This window comes from Chelmon rostratus, chromosome 4 (assembly GCF_017976325.1).
Source record: "Chelmon rostratus isolate fCheRos1 chromosome 4, fCheRos1.pri, whole genome shotgun sequence".
Lineage (NCBI taxonomy): Eukaryota > Metazoa > Chordata > Actinopteri > Chaetodontiformes > Chaetodontidae > Chelmon > Chelmon rostratus.
Window position 1 is genome coordinate 14018399 of NC_055661.1, and position 24829 is coordinate 14043227.

The 24829-nt window shown below is 43.1% G+C and overlaps 3 protein-coding genes across 4 annotated transcripts in view; all 3 read right to left on the bottom strand.

Moving 5' to 3' along the window:
* Positions 1-666: 666 nt before the first annotated feature.
* Positions 667-2235, bottom strand: lim2.2 (lens intrinsic membrane protein 2.2). Its single transcript, XM_041936035.1, has 4 exons — positions 2058-2235; positions 1624-1764; positions 1190-1324; positions 667-737 (listed from the first exon to the last, which is right to left on the bottom strand). The coding sequence occupies exons 1-4, from the start codon at positions 2233-2235 to the stop codon at positions 667-669; spliced, it is 525 nt and encodes a 174-aa protein (XP_041791969.1).
* Positions 2236-6363: 4128 nt separating this feature from the next.
* LOC121605427 (WD repeat-containing protein 47-like) lies at positions 6364-14723 on the bottom strand. The gene is made up of 15 exons (XM_041935332.1): positions 14566-14723; positions 14304-14387; positions 13862-13946; positions 13306-13614; positions 12573-13012; positions 10737-10827; positions 9608-9780; positions 9265-9522; positions 8919-8988; positions 8559-8716; positions 8018-8187; positions 7461-7631; positions 7068-7199; positions 6703-6921; positions 6364-6518 (listed from the first exon to the last, which is right to left on the bottom strand). The coding sequence occupies exons 1-15, from the start codon at positions 14721-14723 to the stop codon at positions 6364-6366; spliced, it is 2673 nt and encodes an 890-aa protein (XP_041791266.1).
* Positions 14724-17452: 2729 nt separating this feature from the next.
* Positions 17453-24829, bottom strand: part of camsap2a (calmodulin regulated spectrin-associated protein family, member 2a) — a 50573-nt gene continuing 43196 nt past the window's right edge. The window contains exons 12-17 of one of the 2 annotated variants that reach the window (XM_041934771.1): positions 24501-24637; positions 23711-23934; positions 23032-23104; positions 21070-21185; positions 20499-20617; positions 17453-19876 (exon numbers count right to left, since the gene is read on the bottom strand). In XM_041934771.1, the coding sequence (XP_041790705.1) occupies positions 19571-19876; positions 20499-20617; positions 21070-21185; positions 23032-23104; positions 23711-23934; positions 24501-24637 (975 nt within the window). In that variant the 3' untranslated portion in view covers positions 17453-19570. Of the gene's footprint in view, positions 19877-20498; positions 20618-21069; positions 21186-23031; positions 23129-23710; positions 23935-24500; positions 24638-24829 lie in introns of both variants that reach the window. The other variant, XM_041934770.1, reaches the window with a different exon arrangement.

A 24829-nucleotide genomic window follows, 5' to 3' on the forward strand; every position in this document is an offset into this window, starting at 1 on the left:
CTGGTAGCCAGTTTCTATAACTCAGATAAATCAGAAGGTGAACTCACTTTGTGACACTGGCCTAATTTTTGTGCCTACAGTATGTGGCTGGATACCGCCATCTGGTGGACAAACCCTTATACAGACATTGTAGTGGAAAGCTACAGTACATTTACATTGGACATTTTAATTCTAATCAGTGGCACCCACCACACACACACACACATCACCCAAGGAATTTTACATGGAGTCCTTTGGCTTTTTAGCAAAATTAATAATAGGATGTGTTATTTCAAATTTAAGGTAGAATTATTAAGAAATGTTTCTCACTTTCCATTGTTTAATCTGTTGGAGAGACAATAAAACATTTCTTTAGAATAAAATGACAAATGATGTTTTCTGCAGTTCTAGAGCCTGGTGGTCAAAGGTATGATAAAGTGTGAGGAAGTCTGCTGTAGGTAATATGTGACATCAAATTAGCTGATCTGACAGTTACCCCCAGAAAGAGGTAAGATGTTCTCTAAATGTCGGGGTCAAGATTTTAAAAAATGATGTTGTCAGAGAGTCAGAGTTGCAGTGAAACCACACAGGAGTCTATGATTTCTGTTTATTCCATTCTAGCTACTCAGGAAGCAGCAGCGACATCCATTGCAACAGTCTTTGAGCTAGTCAGCGTGTTCATCTGGTTCAGCTGTCCGGGTTGTTTGAGGGAGCAGGTTCTGCAGTGGTCCGCTGGTAAGCACAGAGCTGAAACACACCTGAGAGACAGAAAAACCCTTGTCAGAAAGTTCAGAAACACAGGAATCTCCAAACGTAACGGATGTACTTTGATTAAGTGACCAAAGGAGAGGGTAAGCACATTTTTGTTACTATGGAAGATATGAAGACTGGAGTTACTATAAAACAAGAGAAGAAGACCTAAAGCACAGGGCCACAGGCACTGGTTTCATTCATTCATTCCTCTGGTAACACTGTGAAAGTGTGATTTTATAATATATCCTAAATGTACAATTCAATATCTAGCACAACCACTTAAACTGTGTGTGTACTACAGAGATCCATGTACAGGTTTTATTACTGACCAAGCAAATGTGCAATGCTGCAATGCACACCTTTGAATACATTTGTCCAGGCTGCTGACAATGAAAGCAGGGCCCTCAATTTACATAGAAATAAATAAACAGAATACATAAATAAATACAGTCAATACCTGCTGCGAAAGCCAAAATGATGGCCACCCAGCCGATGATGTAGGACCAGGAAAAGCGCCAGTCCAAGAAGCGTTTGCCGAAGAAAGTGACAGTCACTCCGGTGTAAATTGCCAAAGCCAGCAGAGCAAGAAAACCTGAGAATGGAGGGTAAGAGGAAGAATCCACAGAGTAAAACATGAAAATAAGCAGACCGGATACATGTAAACTATAACCTACATAACCTGTAAACAGATTTTTAAAGTGGATGTAACGAGGGTCATCATGGCACAGCTTGTCCACCTAAACCCTGGGTATCCACTGACCTAAGACCAGCCACTGGTGTAAGCCCACTGAAGAAAGGTCTCACACTGGTCCAGTGCAGAGAAGAGGGCGACCATAGCACGAGCCGTCTATCTAACCAGCGAGTCACACTGGAATTGAGCGTGCGCGTTACCTGACAGGACCAGGGCGATGCCACCTGTGCGGACCCTCCGGTTCTTGGTGCCGTTAGTGAAGGCGCTCAGGCCGAGCACCACGCCGGCGAAGCAGCTCAGCACCGCCAGCAACATGAAGGCCCGTGTGGCATCCCAGAAGGCTGGACACAAAAAGGTCACGTCAACACATACTTAAACTTACTTTAACACCTTCCTTTGCAGTATGTATGGATTCTTCCTTCAATCTGCTCTTCTTTTCCTTTTTATTCCCTTTCAAACACTTTTGGTACAATTTTACCAAACGTTTTTTCCATAAGTAAATGAAGTAAGGTCGTCATGTCTTTAGACAGTCTAATTCATGTCACTTGTAAATTTATAATTCATTTTTAAACAGGTATGATGTGGTTTGGATTGCTGAAGCTACCAACAAAATATCCAATTCTGAAGTACCCACCGACAGTTATGGTGTGAGCGTGGCATTTGTGGTTGATGCAGAACCTCCAAAGCCCCTGATTGGCGGAGCTACCCGAGTATCGATACTGCATCCAGAAGTCTGTTGCCGTAGAAACAATGAGGAGCACGAGGGCAGCCACACCGCAGAGCGTGCCTCCTCCCGCCAAAGTATACAGCATCGTGGAGCAGCCGGGGAAGCGCTGTCCTCCTAAACATTCAGCAACTGTTCCAGGGAAGAGAGGGTGGAGAAACGAGCGTCATTTAGACCTCGATGGACCCCTCATTTATCCACATTTACTGTCATTAACATCTGTTGTTTTAGAGGCATTTTATTCTGCATATTCATCAATGGCTTTCAAAGTTGTCTTTCTCTGAGTCCATTAAATATGTCTGCTCATGCTAACAAAGTTCAAGGTGGCTTATACTATGCAGGAAATGTCGGTTGCGGTTTGTAAACAAACAGTTTCGTCTCTGTGTTTGCCATTTTTGTAGCTTCCTCTTGGATGCATGCTTGCTTACGGCACCTGGTCGCTACCTTTTCGAGAAGGCCTGACCTCACCTGCGCGCTGTTACTGGCTGGGAGTGGGGGGCGACACGCCCACTGCCCAAAGGTTGACGCCCACAAGTGTCCCGACCACATCAAAATAGGAAGAAAATATAAAAATAAAGGCAGAGGGCAGATAAATACGCCGTCACGCACTGCCAGTGGGTCATAAATGATGATTGACAGGGATTTCTGTTGTATAACTCTATACACTGTTTTTTGTTGGAAAGGGTGCAGTTTACCTTTAACAAAGTTTCCTTGCCAGCTCCACATTCCAGTAGAGCCACTACCCTCTCTCTAAAACTTCTGTATGCAAATCAGGCACCTCAGTTACTGTAGGTCGAACTGGTCATGACAGAATTTATTCAGCTTCCTGGATGTGCTACAAGTCTGAATCAGAGCTCCACTGAGCTGCTCCACACCTACTGCCTTCCCTCAAGTATCAGAGCCAGGTTAAAACACATCTTTTACCCTGATAAACGCTTCAAAACTCACTGGCCAAGACAAAACCAGTTCTTACCCTTTAGAACTGTTTAAAAGTCATTTTTCTTCAGGTTTTTAAATATCACCAGTTGATCCTTATCTAGCACTTTTAATTAAGAAAAAAAGAAATCATGCGTCCCCTCACGTTAGGCAAGAAAGGGAGTCATTTTCCAGTGATGCTGTCAAACTGCAGCCAGCAAAGCACTTGAGCCAAACCACTGCGTGACAATGAGCTTGCCTATCAGGCAGTTCAGGTCCATTGTTCGCCACTAATGCCCCTCTGTGCACCACAAACTAACCTTTCAACGCCGAGCAACTGAACTGTCAGCAGTGTTGCTGTCTGTCACACAGCCAGCAAACCAGTGGTTTCATCCACAGATATCAAATCCCGTATTCCTCACTGCAGCTCTTAAAAACAACCAAGTTCCCAAATCCCACTAAAGTTAGACCAATACATCTGATTATATTGCTCATTTTCGTCAAGCATATGAACAAACATCATGGTCACAGACCCGGTTCGTTAGCTGTAAAGATCTTTTCCCTACACAGAGATCTCCAAACTTCAACTCCAAACTCTGTCTTTGTCGTTCCACTTGTTCTCCAAAAGCAGGTCCGCGGTCGCTGATTTGCCTTTAAAGCCTCAAAGAAAGTAGCATCTTCCTGGAAGGACAGCAAAAGCAGATTCTGTGTAAGTCCAAGTTTTTTTTTGTTTCCTGATACCTATGGGTTGGCTGGTGTCTCTCCAGGGTTGCTGGTTGTAACAGTGTGCCTATCCTTTTTAAGCGCTGCACCCCTGGCTCTCTTTGTCCACCTCACAAAAGAGGGAATGATCGAGTGCAGCATGTGAGTTATGGTAACCCCCCCCCCCCTTGCCGTACTCTCTGCAGTTACCTCCATCCCTCCATCACCCCTCTGTCTCTCTCACCTCTTTGTGCCCTGTGTGACTTCTTCTCAGACTTTGCTTCTATATTGTTTCTCCATATTTTCTCAAAAGTAGCAGACCATATGTGGCACCTTCAGTAGTTTGTGCATCATGAGGTTCTTTTCTGCCAAAAGCCATGAGCAAATGAGCAATGCCCAGCCCCCGTAGTTTAGCCACGTCAGTGAAGTGAGGCAGGACAGGCATTAGCAGTCTTCCAGTGCAAAAACAACACACATAAGGCAACGGCTTAGAGCAACATGTAAGCATTTGTGCACGCTTGTATATGCCGCTTATGCTGTTGTGTGCATCTGGCACCTACCTGTGTGCATGCAGAGGTGTGTGTGTGTGTGTGTGTGTGTGTGTGTGTGGCCGTAGCATGCATTTTAAACAAACACATTTTTCACTTTTGCATTCTATTTAGCAAAAACAGCAACAAACGCACAAGTGTGATGGCACTTTGTATCTTTATTCCATCAGTTACCTCACAGCTCTAAAGTGTTTCACTTCAAAATACCTTTTTTATTCTCAAGCAAGAACATGTGGTATTAGACAGCAACATTTTTTTTAACAGTTTGGACGCCACTGACCCCTTAGCAGTTCCATCATTAAACATTTGTGTGCACAAACATTGTTTAAAGCCACACAGCTTTCAAATGACACACAGTATGCCATATTCACAGATAACGCATCAATCAAATGCCTGCATAGGTGCTCAGTAAAAGTGAAGATAAAATCAGACCCTTTTTTGTAAAAGTTGAAGTTGTGACCAGATTTGTCCCTTGACATTGTGCAGTCCAGCACCATTCCTGTCTTTTCATTACTGCTCTTAACTTTAGCCCGTCAAACGTTTCTGTCCTTTCTTTGGTCAGTTCGTGTTGGAGATAGATGCTGTCAGTCTGAGTCTGTCTGCTGTCTTACTCTACATCCCTACATCTCCCTCATTGCATTACACATCTAGGTTGTTTTTGGGGTCAGCATGTGATATGAGGAGCTGATGAGTCATTGAGCTCTTATCACAACTTCTCTCGTTTCTCCTCATCCATCACTTCTTACAGCTGCACTGAGCTTTGCTTTTACTGAGCTCATTGTTTTAAATGACTCCAAATCTGCTTATTAAAAACCAAACGAGAATCACTGTGAATTTACACATTAAATGTGCTCATGTCAGAATCCACAGAGACTGACTTCTAAGCCCCAACATTTGCTCATTCCCATGTTACAGTTGATCTATTTAGCTTGTCTGGAACAGAACAATAAAATGACACTTTTTGACTCATTTACAAATGACTGAAAGTCCAAACCTGAACACACTGTATTTGAAACATTTGTTTAAAGCACTAATTACCCTCCGTTTCAACAGTAACAAATGAGGGAGACAAAAACAACTTGGGTATTTATACAAGTGTGCACAAATGCCAGTGGGTGATCATTTTTTGCATTACAGTGACGTTACAAAAAGTCACAGATGACGAAGCGTATGAGAAAATACCAAAATAAAGTTGCAATTAAATAAATAAATCTGTCAGTCTATGCACGCATCCAAAAATCTCTACCAATGTTACAAAAAGGCACATTATGATATGCATAACCACACGTGGCTTCTTTCCACAACATAAAGAGCCCAGCTCACTGCTTCCTACAGAGCAGCAGTGCTTCATGTTGCACCAACATCTCTTCTAATGTGAACTTTATGTTTTGTGCCAAGTTCTGACTATAGCTGACTAACATGTAGTTTGGCATTGTGAGAAAGGAACTAAACTAAAGTGAAGGTGTGCTTGTAGTGAGCTTATTCATTCCTTTCAATACAGGCATTATCAGTCATCTCTCAACGACATCTTCGTAGGGTTAATCTTTAAGCTCTACTTACAAAAGCAAATGTAGACGCACCCTAAACAGGTACTGAACCTCACATGAGATCTGAATAGAAACATTGACACTAAAATTCTATGTTTCCTCTTTTTACAGCATTTGCAAAATGTTTGCATTTGTTTCCTTAACTTAGTTTTACTTTAATTACGCTCAAGCTGCAAAGCCAAATACAAACACATATTTTCAAAATGCTCAGTTTGCTTTCACACACACACACACACAGACATATACAGTAGAATGCAAGCACACACACAACCAAGACTATCATTTTCAAAGTGACCTCAAAATCACACACAACACACACTTACACACACACATAGCTAACTCTAAACTGAGCAGCACATTAACAGCTTGAGGTTCACGTGACGTATGCACACGAACACACACACATACACACACACACCCTGCAGCAGTTAGTGCTCCCATGCTGGGATGTATGCGGTCACTGTGTTCTTGTGCTTCCTGCTGCTGCTGTTAACCTGTGTTTCTCTAGTGAACAGCGCAGGGGCCCGGTGCCCAGAGGACGACAGTTCGATCTGCAGAGGAGGAGAGGAAGGTCCGGTCATGGGGGTGCCACCTACACTGGATCACCTTGTCCCAGTGCTCCCCTGCCACCGTCTGAGGGAGGGGCTTTGTTAGGTCACCTAGGGTCAGAGAAAAGAAAGTAACCTGTCACACTGGAGTGGAAAACAGTGGGATCAGATGGGATTTTTTAATCAAACATGCATCTATATTTGTATTTTGAAAAGATAACATTCCTGAAACATGAAATAATGGGAACTGAGTAAGTTGAACATTTTCATATTAGACTATATAATGAAAATGTACCTTGAAGGTCACTGATGATGATTTTGTTGTCATAAGAGCCCGTGAGGAGGTGATGGGCTCCAGGGGAGAAGCGCACTGAGCGGATGTCACTGCTGTGGGGGCGGTATGTCTGGACTATGCGGCCTCCTCTGATGTCATACAACATGCAGGTACTGTCCTCCTGACCTGTGGCCAGCAGGCGGCCGCTGGGATCCACCGCCACGGACGCAACGGCACTTCCTGTGTGAGATGGAGAGGTAATAAGTGCCCCGTTTGTTGTGACTGGCTGCAGCTAAAAACTGCCCAGGTACTATTTGGCTTTTTCAGCAGTGTCGTAAGTGATTTGTATGAGGACCTGCTCTAATGAGATTCATGATGCGACTCACCTGAGCCGTGCAGAGTTGTGCCCACCACCCGGACACAACTGGGCACCCGCAGGTCCCAGAACCGGACTGTCTTGTCCTGGGAGCCAGAGGCAATCATCCACCCTCCCCAAGTGTAGAGAGTCAGAATATGACCTGTTCAAACAAACTAGTGTTAAAAACTGTACATGCTATGTCTTTACATTGTTGTACTGAGTCGTGATTTCAAGATTGGAACAATCTTGTGGTTCCAGTCCTGAGACTTCATTGGTTTCTCATTAGGGAACAATTATGAAATAATCCTAAAAAAAATCTTTGTGTAGATGATCAACAATGTCTGCAAACTTATTTCAAAACGCTTGAGTTTCCTCGAGACAGTTTCTTTTACAGCTGCAGGACGAGCTGTTGTTAACGTACCGGTGTGTCCGCTCAGGGCGTGAAGACCCTGTCCTCTCTGACAGTCCGTTGTGTAGATGTTGCAGTCTCCGGCCCCGGCACTGATCAAGATGGATCCTCCGCTCTCAGGGCCCTCCATGAAGGCCAGGTCCCTGATGGTACCGTCATGCATGCTGAACTCCAGGTCTGGACCTGAATCAGAGGCGCACATGTGGGGCAGAAACAGAGTTACGTCAATATCAGGAGAAAGCCCACCCAAAGCCTGGTTCTTCTTGAGGTTCTGCCTGTTTAAGTCTACGGTCTAGACCTGCTCTATATGCAAGGTGCCCTGAGATAACGTCTGTTATGATTTAGTGCTAAATAAATAAAACTGACTTGGCCTTCTCTCAGTTATTCTTATTGATACTTGTTTTGTATTTTATCAAATCACTTTGACCACGACAGCAGCAACGTGACTTCAGATGAAGAAAAATGCTCATAGGTAAGTAGTGATCATTCAAACATAGATCTGTACTGTTCATGGGAAGTAGCTGGGAAGATGGACGTTACTCATCGCACTAGAACACATCAAACAGTACCTGTGGCATTGCAGCTGTCTGCATTGAAAGGCAGGACTTTGACATATTTATCGTTGGAGCCAGTAGCCAACAGCTGTCCACAGTGGCTCCAGGCTACACAGTAGATTGAGCCCTTGTGATGTTTGTTCCTCCTGAAGCGCACCACCGGCTGCTTGACAGCACCAGAACCACTGAATGAACAGAAACATGCAGACTATGGAATGTGGAAGAACACTGTTTTATAATAATTGTGGGAAAAATTACTATTTTAAAATAGGTGTACAACATATTTTTTTCTCAAAGTTTCTTTGGCCAAGGAAACTTGACTATAGTCTTGTCAAGTTAAGAAGATTCATACAGGCACCATGCTGTTTTTTGCTTGTTATTGCAAAATGCTGGTACAGTCTGTACAGTATACTTGTTTTCAATGCAATTTATAATAACCTCCAGTTAAGTTAAAAGTTAAAATACTTTTTGGCCTGTATTATTTTCTGTGTTTGAACATTAAATGATGAATCATCCAGTAAAAACATCTCATTGTTTGGATTTGTGTGATTCCTACCTGGTGGTCAGTGCTTCTGGGTAGGCACAGACTCTCAGGGTTTTGGAGTTGGAGCCGACAGCATAGAGCGCTCCAGAGGGATGGAAGGCCACTGCACGCACCGCCTGTGTGTCCTCGAGCTGGCTGGCTTTGACGAACTGTGTCTTGGACTTTGCCGGCTACACAAGATAAAAAAAAATATGCTTTTGAACCACCCAGCATAAAATACACTGTTAGAAAACAGGTCAAATAATTGTGTGATACTATTTAATAGAATTTATTAAAAAGACATACAATGTAGGACACAACAGAGGACACAATGGCCATAATAATACCAAATTGAAAATAACATAAAAATAATATTTGAGCAGTTTGCTGTACCTCTTGTGAGTTTCGTGTTGCAGAGCAGGCAGAATCATCATTGGGGCAAGAGCCTCTGCTCCTCTCAGCACTGATAATAAACACAGGGCAGAGGGAACACAGCTAGAAAGGTAAATTCATTCTATATCACTATAATTCATTCTGTACACTGTTATTTTTTCATAATTGATAGTGACTCTTTAATTCTTAAATACAACACAGGAATTTACACTATGTACTTGCTGATCAAGATTAAATCAATATGAAATGAAGACAGCTAGTCAGCATCAAACCACTTAAGCATTGTTTTGACAGAAAAATGATATCCTATCAAAGCTACAGGACCAGACACTCTGCAGGCTCCTACCTCTGACTGCCAGGAACAGGGGACTCGCTGAAGGACGGCAAGCCGTGGCCCCCCGTCTTTAACGGGGTGCTGCTGACCCCCCCGCCCGGCTTGTCCCTCGGTGGCCCGGTGTCTGGGGTGTGGCGGGTGTCGGTGGTTCTGGGACTGGACGTGCTGGTGTTCCCCTTCAGTCCGTTCCACTGCTGGCCCAGGTGTGGCATCACCTCATCTCCTCTGTGGTCAATGCCCACATTCATCTCCTCCAACTTCTGAATGGATCTAGACAAAAACAATCTCTTTGTCTCATCAACGCAGCACCTGGGTTGTGTTTCATTCATTAAATCACACAATAGGACTCCCTCACCTGCTCAGGAAGGTCTCTGTGAGGTTGTGTTGGGCTCCGTCCTGTGGCTTCACCCCGCCCTCCAACAGCATCTGCTGGTAAAGCTGTCTTTGCTGCTGCTTCTGCTCCAGATGCTGCTGCACGCGGAGACGCTGCCTGTAATACTCCTGGATGTGTTCCGTGGAGTCAAGGCGCTGGACAGACACACATGCACACAGTGAACGCAGCCTTGATTCCGAGAAAGTTGTGGTTTGCAAGCAAACTCTGTTTTGTTTTCAACGAGATTTGTTTTACCTGAACTGCTCCTGCATCCTGAATGACACAATATTTATTATTGCCTCTCAGTGATCCCAGCAGTGCTCACTGCCACTACACACACACATGCAAGAGCACACACACTAGTTTTTAATAGACAAACTCTCTCCAAAGAGCCACTACTGACAACTCGTCAACTCCCAAGGCCTCGTCCTCCATCATCCATCCCATAAAAAGTTTTCAAGGACCTCATCATATCTAGCGGGTCTACAGTATATTCCCCTTCATCTATCTCACCACTTTTCCCATGCACACACACACGCACGCACGCACGCACGCACACACACACACAAACACATGCACACGCACGCATACACACACAAAAAACAATCCAATCTCAAGCTACTTTGCTCCTCTAGATGGGACCTGGGATGCATAAAGATGAGCGATGATGGAAGCAGCGGGCCGTCTTGGGTGTGACCGCACATCAAACCAGATTATCTGCCTCCAGTGTCCATGACCTCCACCCTCTTCACTGAGACGGGGGGCACGAGGGCACTCGTGCCTCTTGGACATGTGTGGCAGAGCATTCAGGAAGGATTTATGAAGCAGTGGAGATGTGGAGACGAGGCAGTTCAGGGGTTCAGGGGGACTCTATTCTTAACCTTTTAAATCTGGAGTAATGACTGTGGAGGGGAGACAGACTGAAAATCTCACTGTGACTTTGACTCAAGTGACCAGACAGACGGCCGAGGCCGTTTCTTTTTACGAGTCATGAAACCAATTCAGCCTGAGCAGCCTAAGGTGAGCCACTGCAGCCCTTTGCATCTGAAATGTCTTTGTGCCAGTTACTGCTCTTTGAAAGGTCTACAATGTACCACACCACTCTCATTACCTCATTTGTTTCTGTGTTGGAGGGTGGCCCACCATCTTTTCCAGGGGTCAGAGGTGTGCGCGTGGGTCCATCCAGCCCTTGAGGGTGTTTCCTATATTCAGGAAAACGTACATGTTAATTCACAACCACTTTTTTTTAGTCATATTGATTTGAGGTGAAGTTGGAAGTAAAACAACACAATGCAAGTTGAAAAAACAAAACCATTCATGTATATTAAACTTAACGAAAAAAATAAGAAAAAAGGAAGGAAATATTTTTAATGTGGGCAACTCGTTTGGTTATTGCTTATTAGCAAACAGCAGTAACAGGTGCCATACCACAATTTTTTGCTTGTTGTTTTGCATATTTGATTGATTGTAATAATGTATAAAGTTGCAAACCAGACTGCAAGGCTTAACAGAAAATCCTGTTAAGGATGACAAACTCTTTAACTTTCTCATAGATCACCGTGATCTGGCTTTGAACTGGTTGTACACATGAATTACATCCAGCAGGTGGAGCCAAAGAGAACGTGGCAACATCCAGCAGACAAACTGCTCAGTTTATCGGCATGCATTTCATTTCACCCGGTCTCCACCTACAACTTAGTGTTGAAGATAGATATTTCCTGTGAAACACACTTGTCAGCTCACCTCTAGTGATTTGATGGACTTTAAACACATCTTCCTTTACTTCCTGTATATTTTTACCACTACTACACTCCTACACTGTACCAGTGCTGTATTAGCATCTTTTACTGAAGCTGTGCTGCCCTGTCTGTGCAGGGGGGGGCACACTGGATTAAGGAAACAGAGCTAAAAAGAAAATAGAGCAAAGACTCTTTTTAGTTGCCCTTATGCAGTTATAAGGGGGAGATTTGGCAGGAGTGGGTATGTTTTGCTTGCTATTTTTGCTCACTGTGGCCAGTCCACAGTGAAACTGACTGGCAAGAAAAAGAGAGGGGTGGCATGACTAAGATCCTACAGCAATGGCCAAATGAGCCATGGAGGCGCTAGAAAAATGACATCTAAGCAGTAAAAACCTGCTCTTCACTCCACTTAAGCCTAAAATAGCAGTTGCCATAAGGAACAGTAACTTCAATTTACAGCATTAACTTTTCAATGATGAGTCATTAGTTGAAAGATTTAGATTATATTGCATCCATCAACACTCAGCTGCAGTTTAATATGCTTTGTGCAGCACTGTAGGAGATGACAGACCAGGCAGTATGTCTCTGTTAAAGCAGGGCTAATGGGATTAATGGAGCTACAGATTGTGTCACACAACAAGATCTACCACTGGGTTTAATACCTAAGGTTCTGCATGGACTTGCTAAGGGAGGCTTGGCACGAAAGCTCCAGGAAAGATTTACACACACAAAAAAAAAAATAAATACAGCATCCATTTGACACTGAGGGGATTTCAATAGAAAACTACAAGTCGGGATTTTGTTCTGTTGTTCGGACCAAACTAACTCATACAGGTGACAGCATGCTACATATACAGTTTATATATCAGATATAATTTACAAACTGAAATCCTGGTTCTATTAGCCGATTAGTATTTAAAGTGGAAGTTTGGAAGTGGAAGCATTTTCCAAACTGCAAAGCAATTTATGTGTTTTTCATAAGTGTTTTAACACTCAGATTACTGACGTTTGTGAGAGATAAACGACTGTCAGAAAGTAGCAATAATCACACAAAAGTATGTGACAGAATTCTTCCAGAAGACAATAAAATGTGTTAATGCCACTGAGGAAAATTTGTTTTCCACTCTGCCCATCTGGTCCTCCCAGCACTTCAAACTAACAACAAAAATCATTCGTTCCAGGTGTGCTCCAGCTCTGACTCGATTTACCTTTCAGGCGAATCATCCTGCTGATGCACATTATTCTCCACGAGGCTCCGACTGAGGGCAGACTTCATGTTCGCCTCCATGCTTCTCTTGTCCTGGGCTGCCAGACCGTGGGACAGGCCGTCCAAAGCCGGGTTCAGGGATCTGGACATGTAGGTGTCCGCTGAATGAGGCCTCTGGCGGAAGGGTGAGGTGGGGCAGGGGGACAGGCGGTTGATTAATGGAGTGAGGAGGTCGGCGTGGCAGGCCTTGCTGGGCTTCACCAGGCGGTCCACGTGGATGTTGAGGGTCTTCTGCTGGAAGGCGCAGGAGAAAGCACCTGGAGAGAGGTTCTGCAGCCAGGAGAGCAGCGACAAGTCCAGTTCATCACAGCCATTCCCGCAAAGCAAATCCACACCGAGCAGCACCTCCCCCTCTGTGATCTCCTCACCAGTTGCTTTACTCTATAAATCAGAATAGAGGGATTTTGACCATTTGACCACCGTGACTGAAGTTGCTGAAATAAATGTAAGAGTGCAATCAGGCCTACAAACTTCCAATAACGTTAGATTAAATAAATGAGCTAAATCCAGACAGGGTTTTCTACCAGCTAACAACGGGTCACCTCGCATTCAAATGTCTTTAAATGAATTTTCGAGTATCGCTACAGGTTTGGAGAGGTTTCATTAGGTCCGAGCCTTTTCAGAGCCACTAGAGTTTTCTTGTAACCCTGTTAAGTTGTCAGCTATTACATTACCTGACAGAACTCAACGCAGCACTCGTAAAGAATGCCTTTGATGAGCAGCTGGAAGAGGCGGTTCCCGCTCGCCCTGAAGCCTGCCTCACTCAGCTTCCTGTCCGCAGGGATGAACTCAGCTACCATAGCACAGGCTTCCTCGAAGCAGTGGACACGTGCCGTGCTTGGGTTCCAGTCTTTGAACTCTGCGTGGTGCGTGAGGCGTGGCAGGGTGAGGAGGAGGCACAGCTTGCTGTAGTCCTCCTTGGTCGGGCAGTACTCCTCCAGGCTGTGGAGGCACTTGACTGCCTCCTGCATGGTAAGCTCCAGCTGTGGATGACAGAACATTCAGAGAGGACAGGTGAGTATGTGGCTGTTAAGATACTTTTTCTGAATGTGAGGTCTGTTTTTTTTGTAGAACACCTTTGGTGCATGTGTGACGATAAAGGATGATGTTAGCTGTTCAATGAAAATGTAGCAAATCAGAAAATGTTCAAAAGGCTGTTCATCTTATCTAGTCAGACTATTTCCAAATTGATAATACTCATATCAATTTCCTAATTGCATATTTACGTACATTCTGAGGGTCTTCAGCAGCAGACATGGCGTTATTTACACAAAGAGCTTCAAGAAACTTCTGTTTCAGAACGATGTAACGGAACCTGGAAACACAAATATCAGCATCAAGAAATACACTTTATAGGACTGACTAAGAATTGATTAACTCTAATGCGACATTTCCTGAGTACTATTTTGGGAAAGATATTATTTCTGTTGAGTGTTTGGTGATTGGTAGGAAACAGAGGCTGTCAGTAATATGACATGATCATGCCACAACAGCACTGGGACCTGACCTAGTTAAGCTATTACTCTCCTGCTTTACTGGCAAGTCCAACTCAGTCACCATCAGTAAAGGGACGCATCATAAACTCTGCACTTTATACCTGAAAACAGACAAGCAGGCAATACAACTGCACTCAAATGCAGACACAGACACAAACACACACTATTTCTCTTACCTTTTCCTGTCAAACTTCTCCATTCCTTCTAGAGGTTGAATGAACTGCATCACCTCCTCCCACTGACCGTCCAGAATGAGTTGCCTGTTGAAAAGCCAAATGAACAATTTAACATGCCTCTGAAAACCCTGGTCGTATCACAGTGGTGCAGTCAACCCCGACAATATGAAATAAGACGACACGGGCATCGGGCCTGTCAAAAAAAAAAAATCAAACATAAACTTCCTTTATCTGCCACATGAGTCTGCTTGCACAGTCCTACCTGAGGAAGAGCATGTCATCAGAGTAGAGTCCATTGATGACGCCGCTCTCCTTCTCTAAGGCCAGCATGCTGATGTGCAGCTTCCTGGAGTTTAGGAAGTCCAGTATCAGCTTGATCACCTCTGCCTCCTTGATGCCGATCGTCTCCTCTGCCGTCATGGTTACAGATCTGTGGTGGCAGCTTACAGCTGGCTGAAATAAAGACAGAGAGGAGAGGAGACGGACATGTTGACAAACATGTATCAAAAAAGAAAAATGCTTATGCTTATGGTTCATTCTGAAATTACTATACTTTGAGATGTTCTGCTGACAAATGGTATGAAAGGTGTAAAAAAAATACAGTAACCTTCTCATTAGATTCAAGAAACATGGCAGCAAGTCATTTTCTGCTGCATTATCTGTCACCGTGGGGACAAAGAAGTGTGAGAGTGGAGGGGAGAGGGTGCACAGACAGCTCAGAAGATCAATGTTAATGATGTAAACACTGACAAATAACCATGCATGCTTCTTCTCCAGACTGGTGCCCACTGATTCCCACACTGAGGATCATTTACAATACATTCCTGCAGGGACTTCTAACTGCTCACACCGACCTGATGTTTTACATGTCATTTAGTGTCAGCCCTTCTACAGCAGCTTTTGGCGTACCTCTCCTTCTAAATAGTTACTTAAAAGGGGTTTGCAAGGTTCATACAGTAGACATTTTAAAAGGACCTTTTTGCACAGTAATATTCCTTTTCTACATCATCTATATCGCAGGATACAGTTCTTCAGTGTTGGGCTACAAATGGTTAAGCACAGCAACATCACATAGGCTGCTACACAAAGACATACAGGGGTCTTTCATCTTGCATGAGCCACTCGCCCTGTACAGTATATGTAAGTGCAGTGAGAGGCTGAAAGTGCAGCGATGCCCCCGGGGGTCTGTGCTGGAGGCAGAGCAGCCGCTGACACCGCCCTGTTCCCCCCCTGTGCGCACACAAACAACAGCCAGCTCTGGACCTGGATGTAACAGCAGGTCTGCGGCCCAAACCTGACAGCCTCGGCACTTTCCCCGCGCTCAGACACACCTTGTTTAGTGGAGCAGGGCAGCACAACGGGCACACACTCACAGCCGCTCGGGGGACTGACATGCAGAACAGAGAGGGGCGAACAGCGTCGTTCATTTTGCTACTGACGTGCGGGATATCGCGCGAGGCGACACCGGTGGTACAGGCTAACACGCCACCGTGAATCCGTGCCAACTCCTCACCTGTCAGTCTGCGCCGGCGACACGCCGCATTAAAGCCGCTCCAGTCCCTCAGCAGCGCCCAAACGTACCAGTATTCACAACTCAGAGGGTAAGAAGCGGTGTTCAGTTGTTGAAATCCCAGCCAGCGTTACCCCTGCCTTCTTTCTTGTACACAGCTCACGGTTGCCATGCGGACGCAGCCGCTAACCACCAATCAGCTGCGGGGATGACGCCGCGTGGTCACACCTACAACACCGCCGCAAAAAAACTTTAAACCGGTGTAGAGAGATGAAAATACAACACTTAATAGCTTCAAATACATCACAAATAACAGTAACAACACGTGTATTCTATTTTCTATCCAGATATTTAACTGAATCAGTCAATGGATTTGGTGAGTACCATTTAGCTATGCTAGTACATGTGACATTTAGCTTGAACGTTAGCATCTAGCTAGTGGTTTATTTCCGAAGTTAAACTTAATTCTGGCCAGTCAGAAACACAAAAAACTACCCAGGGGTTTATTTTCATAGCTACAAATGCCTTGTCACCCATAGTAAGTACCAAGTTCTTTTTTAATTTTTTATGCCACTTTCTATTTTCCACAATATGAACAATTAAGTTCCTGACAAACTGTTGAGAAATTCTACTGTTTGTGGCTAATTAATCCGTCAGGGGCCAAAAAGTTGTCATGGACCCGTGTTGGCCCGCTATTGTTTTGTATGTACCATGTTTCCTCCACGTTCCAGTGCACACAGCAGAAATGGCGGCCTCATGATTTGGCGATATCCCCAGAAAGCAAACATTGCCCCTGTGCAGGGCCCCACTGCAAAGCAGGATTCAGCAATAATGCAGGAGCCTACTTAGTTTATGTTGTATGCGTGTGGTACAAATTCAGAAATAATTTCAAATTTGTGCATACAACTGACCCCCGGTGAATCTGGGACTTTTGTGGCCCCTGAGGATCTGGGGCCCTGGCATCACTTGATAGTTTGCCTGATTGGTAATCCAGTCTTGCTACTGGTTCAACTACATGCTTACTGAGTTTGAGTGGATTCACACCTCGCTACAGTCCACACTCCACAATAATCCGGTAATATAAAGAGGTGATCATTCTGATGCTTTTGCAAGAAGTTTACTATTTAATCCAGCTAGATTTCAGTGCAGCACCATGGTCAATGTAGATCCTATTTAACCATATTAAGAACTTCTGTAGCTTGGGATAGCTTTATACTAGTTACATCACTGATTAGTCAGTGTTTTATCCGGTTCTACCAAACACAGCTAAGGTATACCCCAAGGTGTACCCAAGGTCCAATCTTTTCTCAGGATGAAGCCATTATTGAAATGTATATTTAGATGATGCACAATTATGCACTGTACACTTGTAAACAAGTGATTCATAGCCTGTTACTCTTGCTCGTTGCTTTGCCAAAATTGTGTGTTAGATGTCTCACAATTTTCTCAAGCTCCATTAGAGTTAGGACTGAAGTTACACAACCAACATTCACCAAAAACTCTGATACATTGTTGCTCTAGATTAGACTGTCTACTGTAAAACAAAACCTGACTTTTCTTTCAGTTTGTCTGTGGTGATTGATGCACCATTTTCTACATTTTGTTGTGTAATTAATATCACATAAATGCTGAGGCCATGCTTAATTTTATTAAATGCAAAAACAAAACAAAACAAAACAAAAAAGCCAAAAATGAAACTATGTCCAGCAATATGTTGAATGACAGCACAGCGTCTGACAAACGAAACAAAGTCATCATAGTGAATAGGTATGAGCTCACATGAACACACTGTACAATATCTTTACAGCTTAAATTATCATTTACCTTGGCCTTAAGCAGCCAAAAGCATTTAGACAGAGCTTCTGTGGACAAATCCTTTCAATAAACAACAGAAAAAAACACTTCTTCACTCTGTCACACTAGGTTACATTTTCAAAGACATGTACATGCTCTCTTTTGGTCATAAATATCCCCCCGATTGAAAACAAAGCACCATGTTAGCAGATGTTTTTGTTGGAAATCGTACCTGCAAATGGCGTTGATTTGACATTTGGTGGCAAAAGGAACTAACACCAATGAAACTCTGTGGCGAGTCTCTACCCGTATGCAGCAACAAGGATCTGCCCTACTCTGCCTCGCACTACTGAAATTCATCCTAATAACAGAAAAAAAGACAAATATGCTGCTAATGCATCACATGATGTTCTCTTAGCTTGGGTCTACATACATTTGTGTTATGTAAGAGCAACAGACAACACTGTGGCCATTTAATCAGTCAGGCAATACTTGCTGTGATGAATGACTGGCTTTTTTTAAATAGAGGAGCAAGTTGAATCTGAACTTTGTATATGCAGTATGTTTACTACATTTGGTGTTCGGTGGATGCTTTTACCAAAAGTGCCTTAACAGTATTATAAGTGAAGACTTTGTTAAGATGAGTAAGCCCAGAGTGAAACTTGAAGAATTTATAATACTAGTAAAACAATTTTAAATCCTGATATTGATATAAATAGGAATACTTCTTAGGTGTCATTATGTTTTGGAATTCAGTCTTATTCCTGATACCAGTGGCTGAGAGTGTAAGTGTACATTATATTAATATATTGCAAAGATCCTACATGGTGCAATTGGCAGCATTTCTACATAAAAAGAAAATAACACTGAGCTGTTTTATTTGTTCACAAATCTACTGTGAACCAGTGGCAGAGTGATCTAAACTGCTGGTTCTCAACCTGTTTGTCTGAAGCAGTGTCTCCGTGTCAACAAACTTAACTTTGATCCCCAGGGGATGATTTTCATTTTCACTATTCAACTGAATTATTGGAACACGCCTTGAGTTTGCAGCTACTTCTGTATATTACAAGAAAAAGGAATTTGACACAACAGTTACAAACAGGACAGCATATTTGTACATTAGAAATATATTTTTCACGCATTATACATTACAGCTCAAATTGTCTGCAGGTGTCCTGACCCACAGGTTGAGAACCGGTGATCTAGAGTAACGTCCTGCATTCATTAAAATCACTTCTTCAAAAGGCTTCTGAAAAAGCTGAAACCGCTTGGCTTTGTAGAGCTGAACACACATGTACTGTGTGGCTGACACTAGCTGTATGCAATGAGTTTTTTGGCCCTTTGTAGTTTTACGTACCTTAATATACAAACTGTTTCACCCACAGAGATGAAGAAAAAATGTTCTTCCAAATACAAAAAACCTCCCATCTTTATACGCTGTTTTACAATCACCTCATTGCACTCACACGCTAAAACAAAGTGCGCATAAGGCCACACGTCAACAGGATAACGCAAACACAAATCAATCTGTACACGAATTAAAAACATTCAGTGCTTCAGTGTACCAAATAAACTGTCCGAGCATTCATACTGTCTCTTTTTTGACGTTTGGCACATGGGAAACAAAAACAACGCTCGCACAAGCCTTCATTAGCAGACTCAACACGACAATCTCTAAAAACACGGAATTCAGGAGCATTTACATCATTCTTTAACAGTGGCATACATTCCAGTTGTTCATAATCATCATCAGTCCTATCATGTCTGGTCCAGAGTAAGAAGGAAAAACAAGGACAGGAATGCAATGAGAGGAAAGAACGAACAAACATAAAAAAAAGACAAATATGCATTCAATCTAACTGGCATTGCAGGTGCTTGAATCTTCATGGATATGTACAGTGAAGTGCAAATCGAAAGGGGTATGTTCCATTTGAGATGGTGATGTCTGGGGTGTCGAGTTCCATTAGGACTGGGCAGGCACTACTTTTTTAGGGGTGGCTGGCTTCTTGGTTTGCCAGAGATGGTTGTGGATCGTCACTGCGTCCACGCTGGCCGACATGGTCTTGGCTGGTATCTGACTGAACTGCTTCTTGTCCGAGTTGTACTTGTAGAGGCCGTCGATCATCTTGCGCGTGATGCTCTTGGGGCCGATACCTGCCAGCTTGTTGATCTCCTCCGTCTCGGGGCAGTAGGTGTAAAGAGAGCGGAACTGGCAGCCGGCGTCTCGGAACAAAACCAAGAAGTTGTTGGCCTCCGATTTCTCCATTTCCTGTTCGGCCGAGAAAAACTCATTAGATACAGTGTGAAGGTCATGTATTGTAGAGCCATTTATCCGTATTTGGTAAATATGCTGTCATGACATGTTCTTTATATTTTAATATTATTTAAGTTTATACAACTGTCAATGTATATTTTGTATGCTGTATGCTTTTGTATGCTGTATGCTTTCTGACTAGTTATTCTTGTGACAAAGCAAACCTGTTTTTAATGCATTTTCTAATGCCCTTTTAATTTAAATAATGTTTCCAATCACAAATGAATTCCAGTCGTTCTACTTCGTTTTTTTAAATGACATTTCCTGCAGAATCTTCATCTTGAATGTCTTGCATCCTTCGCTTCATCAGGAGGCTTTTATTGGGAAACAACTCCACTATTACTAGAATACCTGCTTTTATATGAGAATTTACAGTATATACTTTTTGGGATGTATTTGCCTTTATTCCAAATCAGTAAAACCAGTCAGGAAAAATAGGACGAGAGCCAAACGTCCCGTGTCAACTTTTAATCCACAATATTGAAGGTGTGTGACAGGCATAATCAACAGAGCCACCAGGACACTCCGGACACCTGCAAGTGTATAAAACAATATGTTAAAAGCTCCACGCTGTTACCTCCAGGATCTTGTTCTTTTGCCCCTCATTAACCTTGCCTGCGAGGCAGCAGTGGGCCAGAGCGTTCTGGATGATGTGCTTGTTAGATTTAGCACTGGGCTCCTTGTATAGCTTTGGTCCTGAATGAGAACAGAGGAGAGAACGTCAGACTGTTGTCATGGCAACTCCTCCAGTATTGTAAAAGACGAGACATCCCTCCCTATTTTTACTCTTTCTTTTGATAAATCATGAATGAAGGTTTGAACTGGTAGCACATCCATGTGTTCGTGCACAGACAGACAAAGTGAGCTTTGAATGCAGCATTTAGATTCCATATTAGCCTTGGACAAAAGCTAATTATGATATCAAAAAGATTTAAAAAACAGTCTTTCAGTAGCTGCACTGGATAGAAAAATGACCCGAATATTGCTCCATAACATTAGCTCATGTTACCATTTACCTTTATGTTGGTAACATCCTCTTTATTCTTCAAACTATTTACGCTGAACGAAAACTTGCTGAAGTTGACAGTTCATTTGAACATTTGTGTTGAGAACCTGTGCTGCACAAGATATGTGTGGTGTTGCCATACCGGTGTACTCTGTGTTAGAAGTAACAGAGGAGGTTGTGGATCCGTTGTCCCAGTCCTTCTCTCCATTCCTGCTGCTGGAGCGACTTGGGGACAGGAAGCCATCTGCAGAATCTGGCCTGGAACACACAAACACACACATATATATGCGGAGAGTATTTGATCACCTTTCTGCCCAGTTGCAGCTCCTGAACATTTAAATTATACAGTAGGCAAAGTGGGGAACTACTGTACTATTTTATATGCCAGTAGATATTCTGACATAAGTAAATCTCCAAAAATGAATCCCTCCAGCAGTATTAGGCTGCTGGCTGGTGTCATTTTCCAATCCTGTCTACATCATGTTTGTATAGATTCATCCTTTACTGTGGAGGAAACTGTGTGCACTATTTCAGAGTTTGTGTGTCTGTTGTACATGTACATCCTTACAGTAACTAGTGAAGTAGCAAAGCTTGCAAGCGCAGGCAGTGAGTGCAGTGATGTGGAGCAGTCTGACGTATTTAAGGTCAATAAAAGAGGTCAATCAATGACAGTGCAGCACTTGGCATTTACTTGCTCTTTTTCTGGACTGCAGCTGCATTATGTGTCCCCTCTATACATTGGCAACCTCACAAACAAGCGATTTCTAAATATACAGAAAGAAAACTGCTAATTCCACTGGGATTATAATGTATTTATAAAATATGCTAATCTGCCTCTGTAATTATGTGAAGATCTGTGTAAAGTGAGAGCAGCTAAAGCCAAACTTGCTTGTGAATGTAAATTCCCCATGTTAGCAAGTCATTTTAACGACAGAAAATTAATGTGTAATTTGGATTAAATATATCTTCACATTGTTTTAGAACAACTGGTATTAAATGTCTTCCTTAAATACTTTACTGGCTGTTTTTAAGACACAATACAGGTTTAAATGACTTGATAAGATGGATGTTTTATGCAGGCTGTGTTCTACAGAACTGTGAATCTGAGAACAAACAATTGACTTTTCAGGTGAGAAAAAGCCAGAGCAGGAGTGTCAAGTGGTGAGGAAGGCACAGCAGAGAAGTAAGTGGAAAAAGAGAAGTGATTGCTTTGTGGTGGAGAGGCTCCTAAAAGCGCAGCATTATTCAAGTGCTTCGAAGTCCATAAGGAAATATGTTGCTTTTCCTTTACGTGCTCGGTCAAACGAATAAAACCCAGCGTGGGGACGGGGTTTCAGTGCAGGACTGGGCGCAGGGCAGCGTGAAGCACCTCAGGGTTTAAGCAGAAACTAACCTTCTCCTTCTCAGTTTAGGAGATCTCAGAAAGTAGAACAGACTGCCAGAGGCTAAACTAGCACTTCTGACATGTGTGAAACGGCAGGAAGGAAAGTATTAAAAGAAGGAAGATAGAAGAGCACAGGACAAATGTTAGACCTGAGAAGCGGAGTTAGTCTGGCGAGGTTGGCCTTAAAAAAACAAAGACAGGTCAGGAATGATCACAATTACTGCACTTGACAGACAGTTCAAGACAAAATTTGTAAGATATCAAGTATTTTCATCAGCTCTTCAGGCAAAACACCTGCTGTTACTTTAACATCGTTAATCTGAATTCTCTGCCCTGTGGAATTCACTGTGCCTTTGCTCTACTTATTATGCATGGGTTTAATTCTCATTTACAGTGGCTTAGTAGCAATAATTCTTTGAGCAAGTGAACCAGGTTAAAATGGTGAATTATTCCCAACATAAGCATTAGCATTATGGTGCCAAGTCAGTGTTTTTTTTTTTCACTCAACTCCCATCTTTGATCATGAAGCAAACAACAAACTAGCATGAATGCATAGAGGTTTTCACACTTGTTTTACTTAACATGTCCCACTCCCATATTGCTGAATATAGTATGAAATCCCCTTAAAGCATCAAAATTTAAGTTCATATTAAAACGATACGCCAAATATTGCATTTCACATGTCACATCAGCAGTTACAGACTTGCAAAAACATCTCACCTTGGCGATCTCTTCTCAGAGTGAACGCTGTCGCTGTCTCCCAGGTTGAGGGAGGCGAGGGACAAGCTGGAGACTGAAAAGACACGTTGGCGTGAACCTGGATGTGAGACGAGATGTGGCACAGCACGACACAGTTACACCGACACCACGAAACAACGACGACACCCGGCTGTCTGCTGTGTTTTGTGCCAGCCCTGTCACAGAGCAATGCAGCCTCAGTGCAATGACTAAAATTAACTCTCACATCCAGAAAATCACACATAAGGACACACCCTATAAAACATGCATACATATATATTAATATACATCACATGATTCTAAATTTAACTGAAATACTAAAACACATACAAACACGCACTAGTATTGCATTGCTCCTTTAGTATATCTGGTTAAATTCAAGTTCTACTGTATTATTTTGGCTTGTTAGACACAACAATCATTTCCTGTTAGATTTAATATTGATAATATTGATAAGGCTATAAATACAACATATAAAGTTATAGAAGGGAATATCAACGCCAGTATTACCCAGCTCAAAGCTTAAACTGACTAAATTAGATAACTAGTTTTCTGTTTGACTATATAAACCAGGTGGCACAAAGCAAAGTGGCAGCAGGAAACAGATTGGACAGATGGGATGACCTTGACCTCTCTGAGTCGGGGTCATCTCCATGGTTACCTGTGGCAGCTCTGACAGGGGTTTTGGGGGAGTCCATGCTGTCACGATGGATGGACTTGGGGCGACCCCGCCTCTGCTTGGCCCCACCGGCTGGTCGAGGTTTAATGACGGTGTCCATGTCCTCCATCAGTTTTAGCTGCTTCCGCCTCAGATACTCCTGCTTGATGAACTCCCTCCTGGCCTTGTCTTCCTCCTTCCTGATGCGCTCTTCCTCTGCTTTCAGTCTGAACAGACAGAACAGCGGGGTGAGAGGAAGTCAGTGCCTTAGCTAGAAACAGCTCTGAATGCTGTACATTATTCATGTACAGCAGGTTTTGGTGAGTGTAATTTTGTTTCTGTTGAGTTTGGATGAAGCATGTCTAACGGTTATCTGTGAGGTTCAATGGCTGTTTTTGTCAGTGGAGTCTGGTGGCTTTGAGGTTTCTGGTTGGGGAAGAGGTCTGGCCAACGCGCCCATTTTGTTGTGGCCCCTGATGCTGGGGCTCTAGTGCAAAACCTAGAGGCAGTGAACGCTGCATATGGTTCATTTAAACCAATAACAAGAAAAAAATGAATAAAAGAAAGGAAAAAGACAGAAATAGATAAAAAAGGACACATGCATAGACAAAAAATATGAAATGATCATATCAAGAATTTAGAATAATTGTCCAATTGGATATTAATTTAATTACAATCTTTGTAAATGAATTAACATTTGCCAGACTAAAGAAAAGAGCTTGTAGAACTGCTGTCCTACACCTGCGAGCTCTGAGAATGTGTAATGACTTTTTTTCCAGCTGTGCCAACACACCGAGCTTCCTCCTTCTTCTGCTCCAACTCGGCCTCCTGCTGCATCTTCTTCTGCTGGCTCTCCTTCTCCCTCCTCATCCTCTTCTCCAACAGCGCAGCCCTCTTCTGAGCCATGTTCTCCACGGCCTTTCCGTCCGCCTGAGTCACGGAGGAAACAAAGTCAGTCGCCTCACACTGTCTGAGGTAAAGTGTGCGCTAAGCAGAATGAAAATCCAGGAACATTCAGCGAATATTATTCATTACTGTTTCGTAGCAGCTGCTCATTGAGCAAAGTTGACCTTCTACTGTTGTGACACAGATCAAGAGGCAGAGCTGAGTGTTATTTTTGTG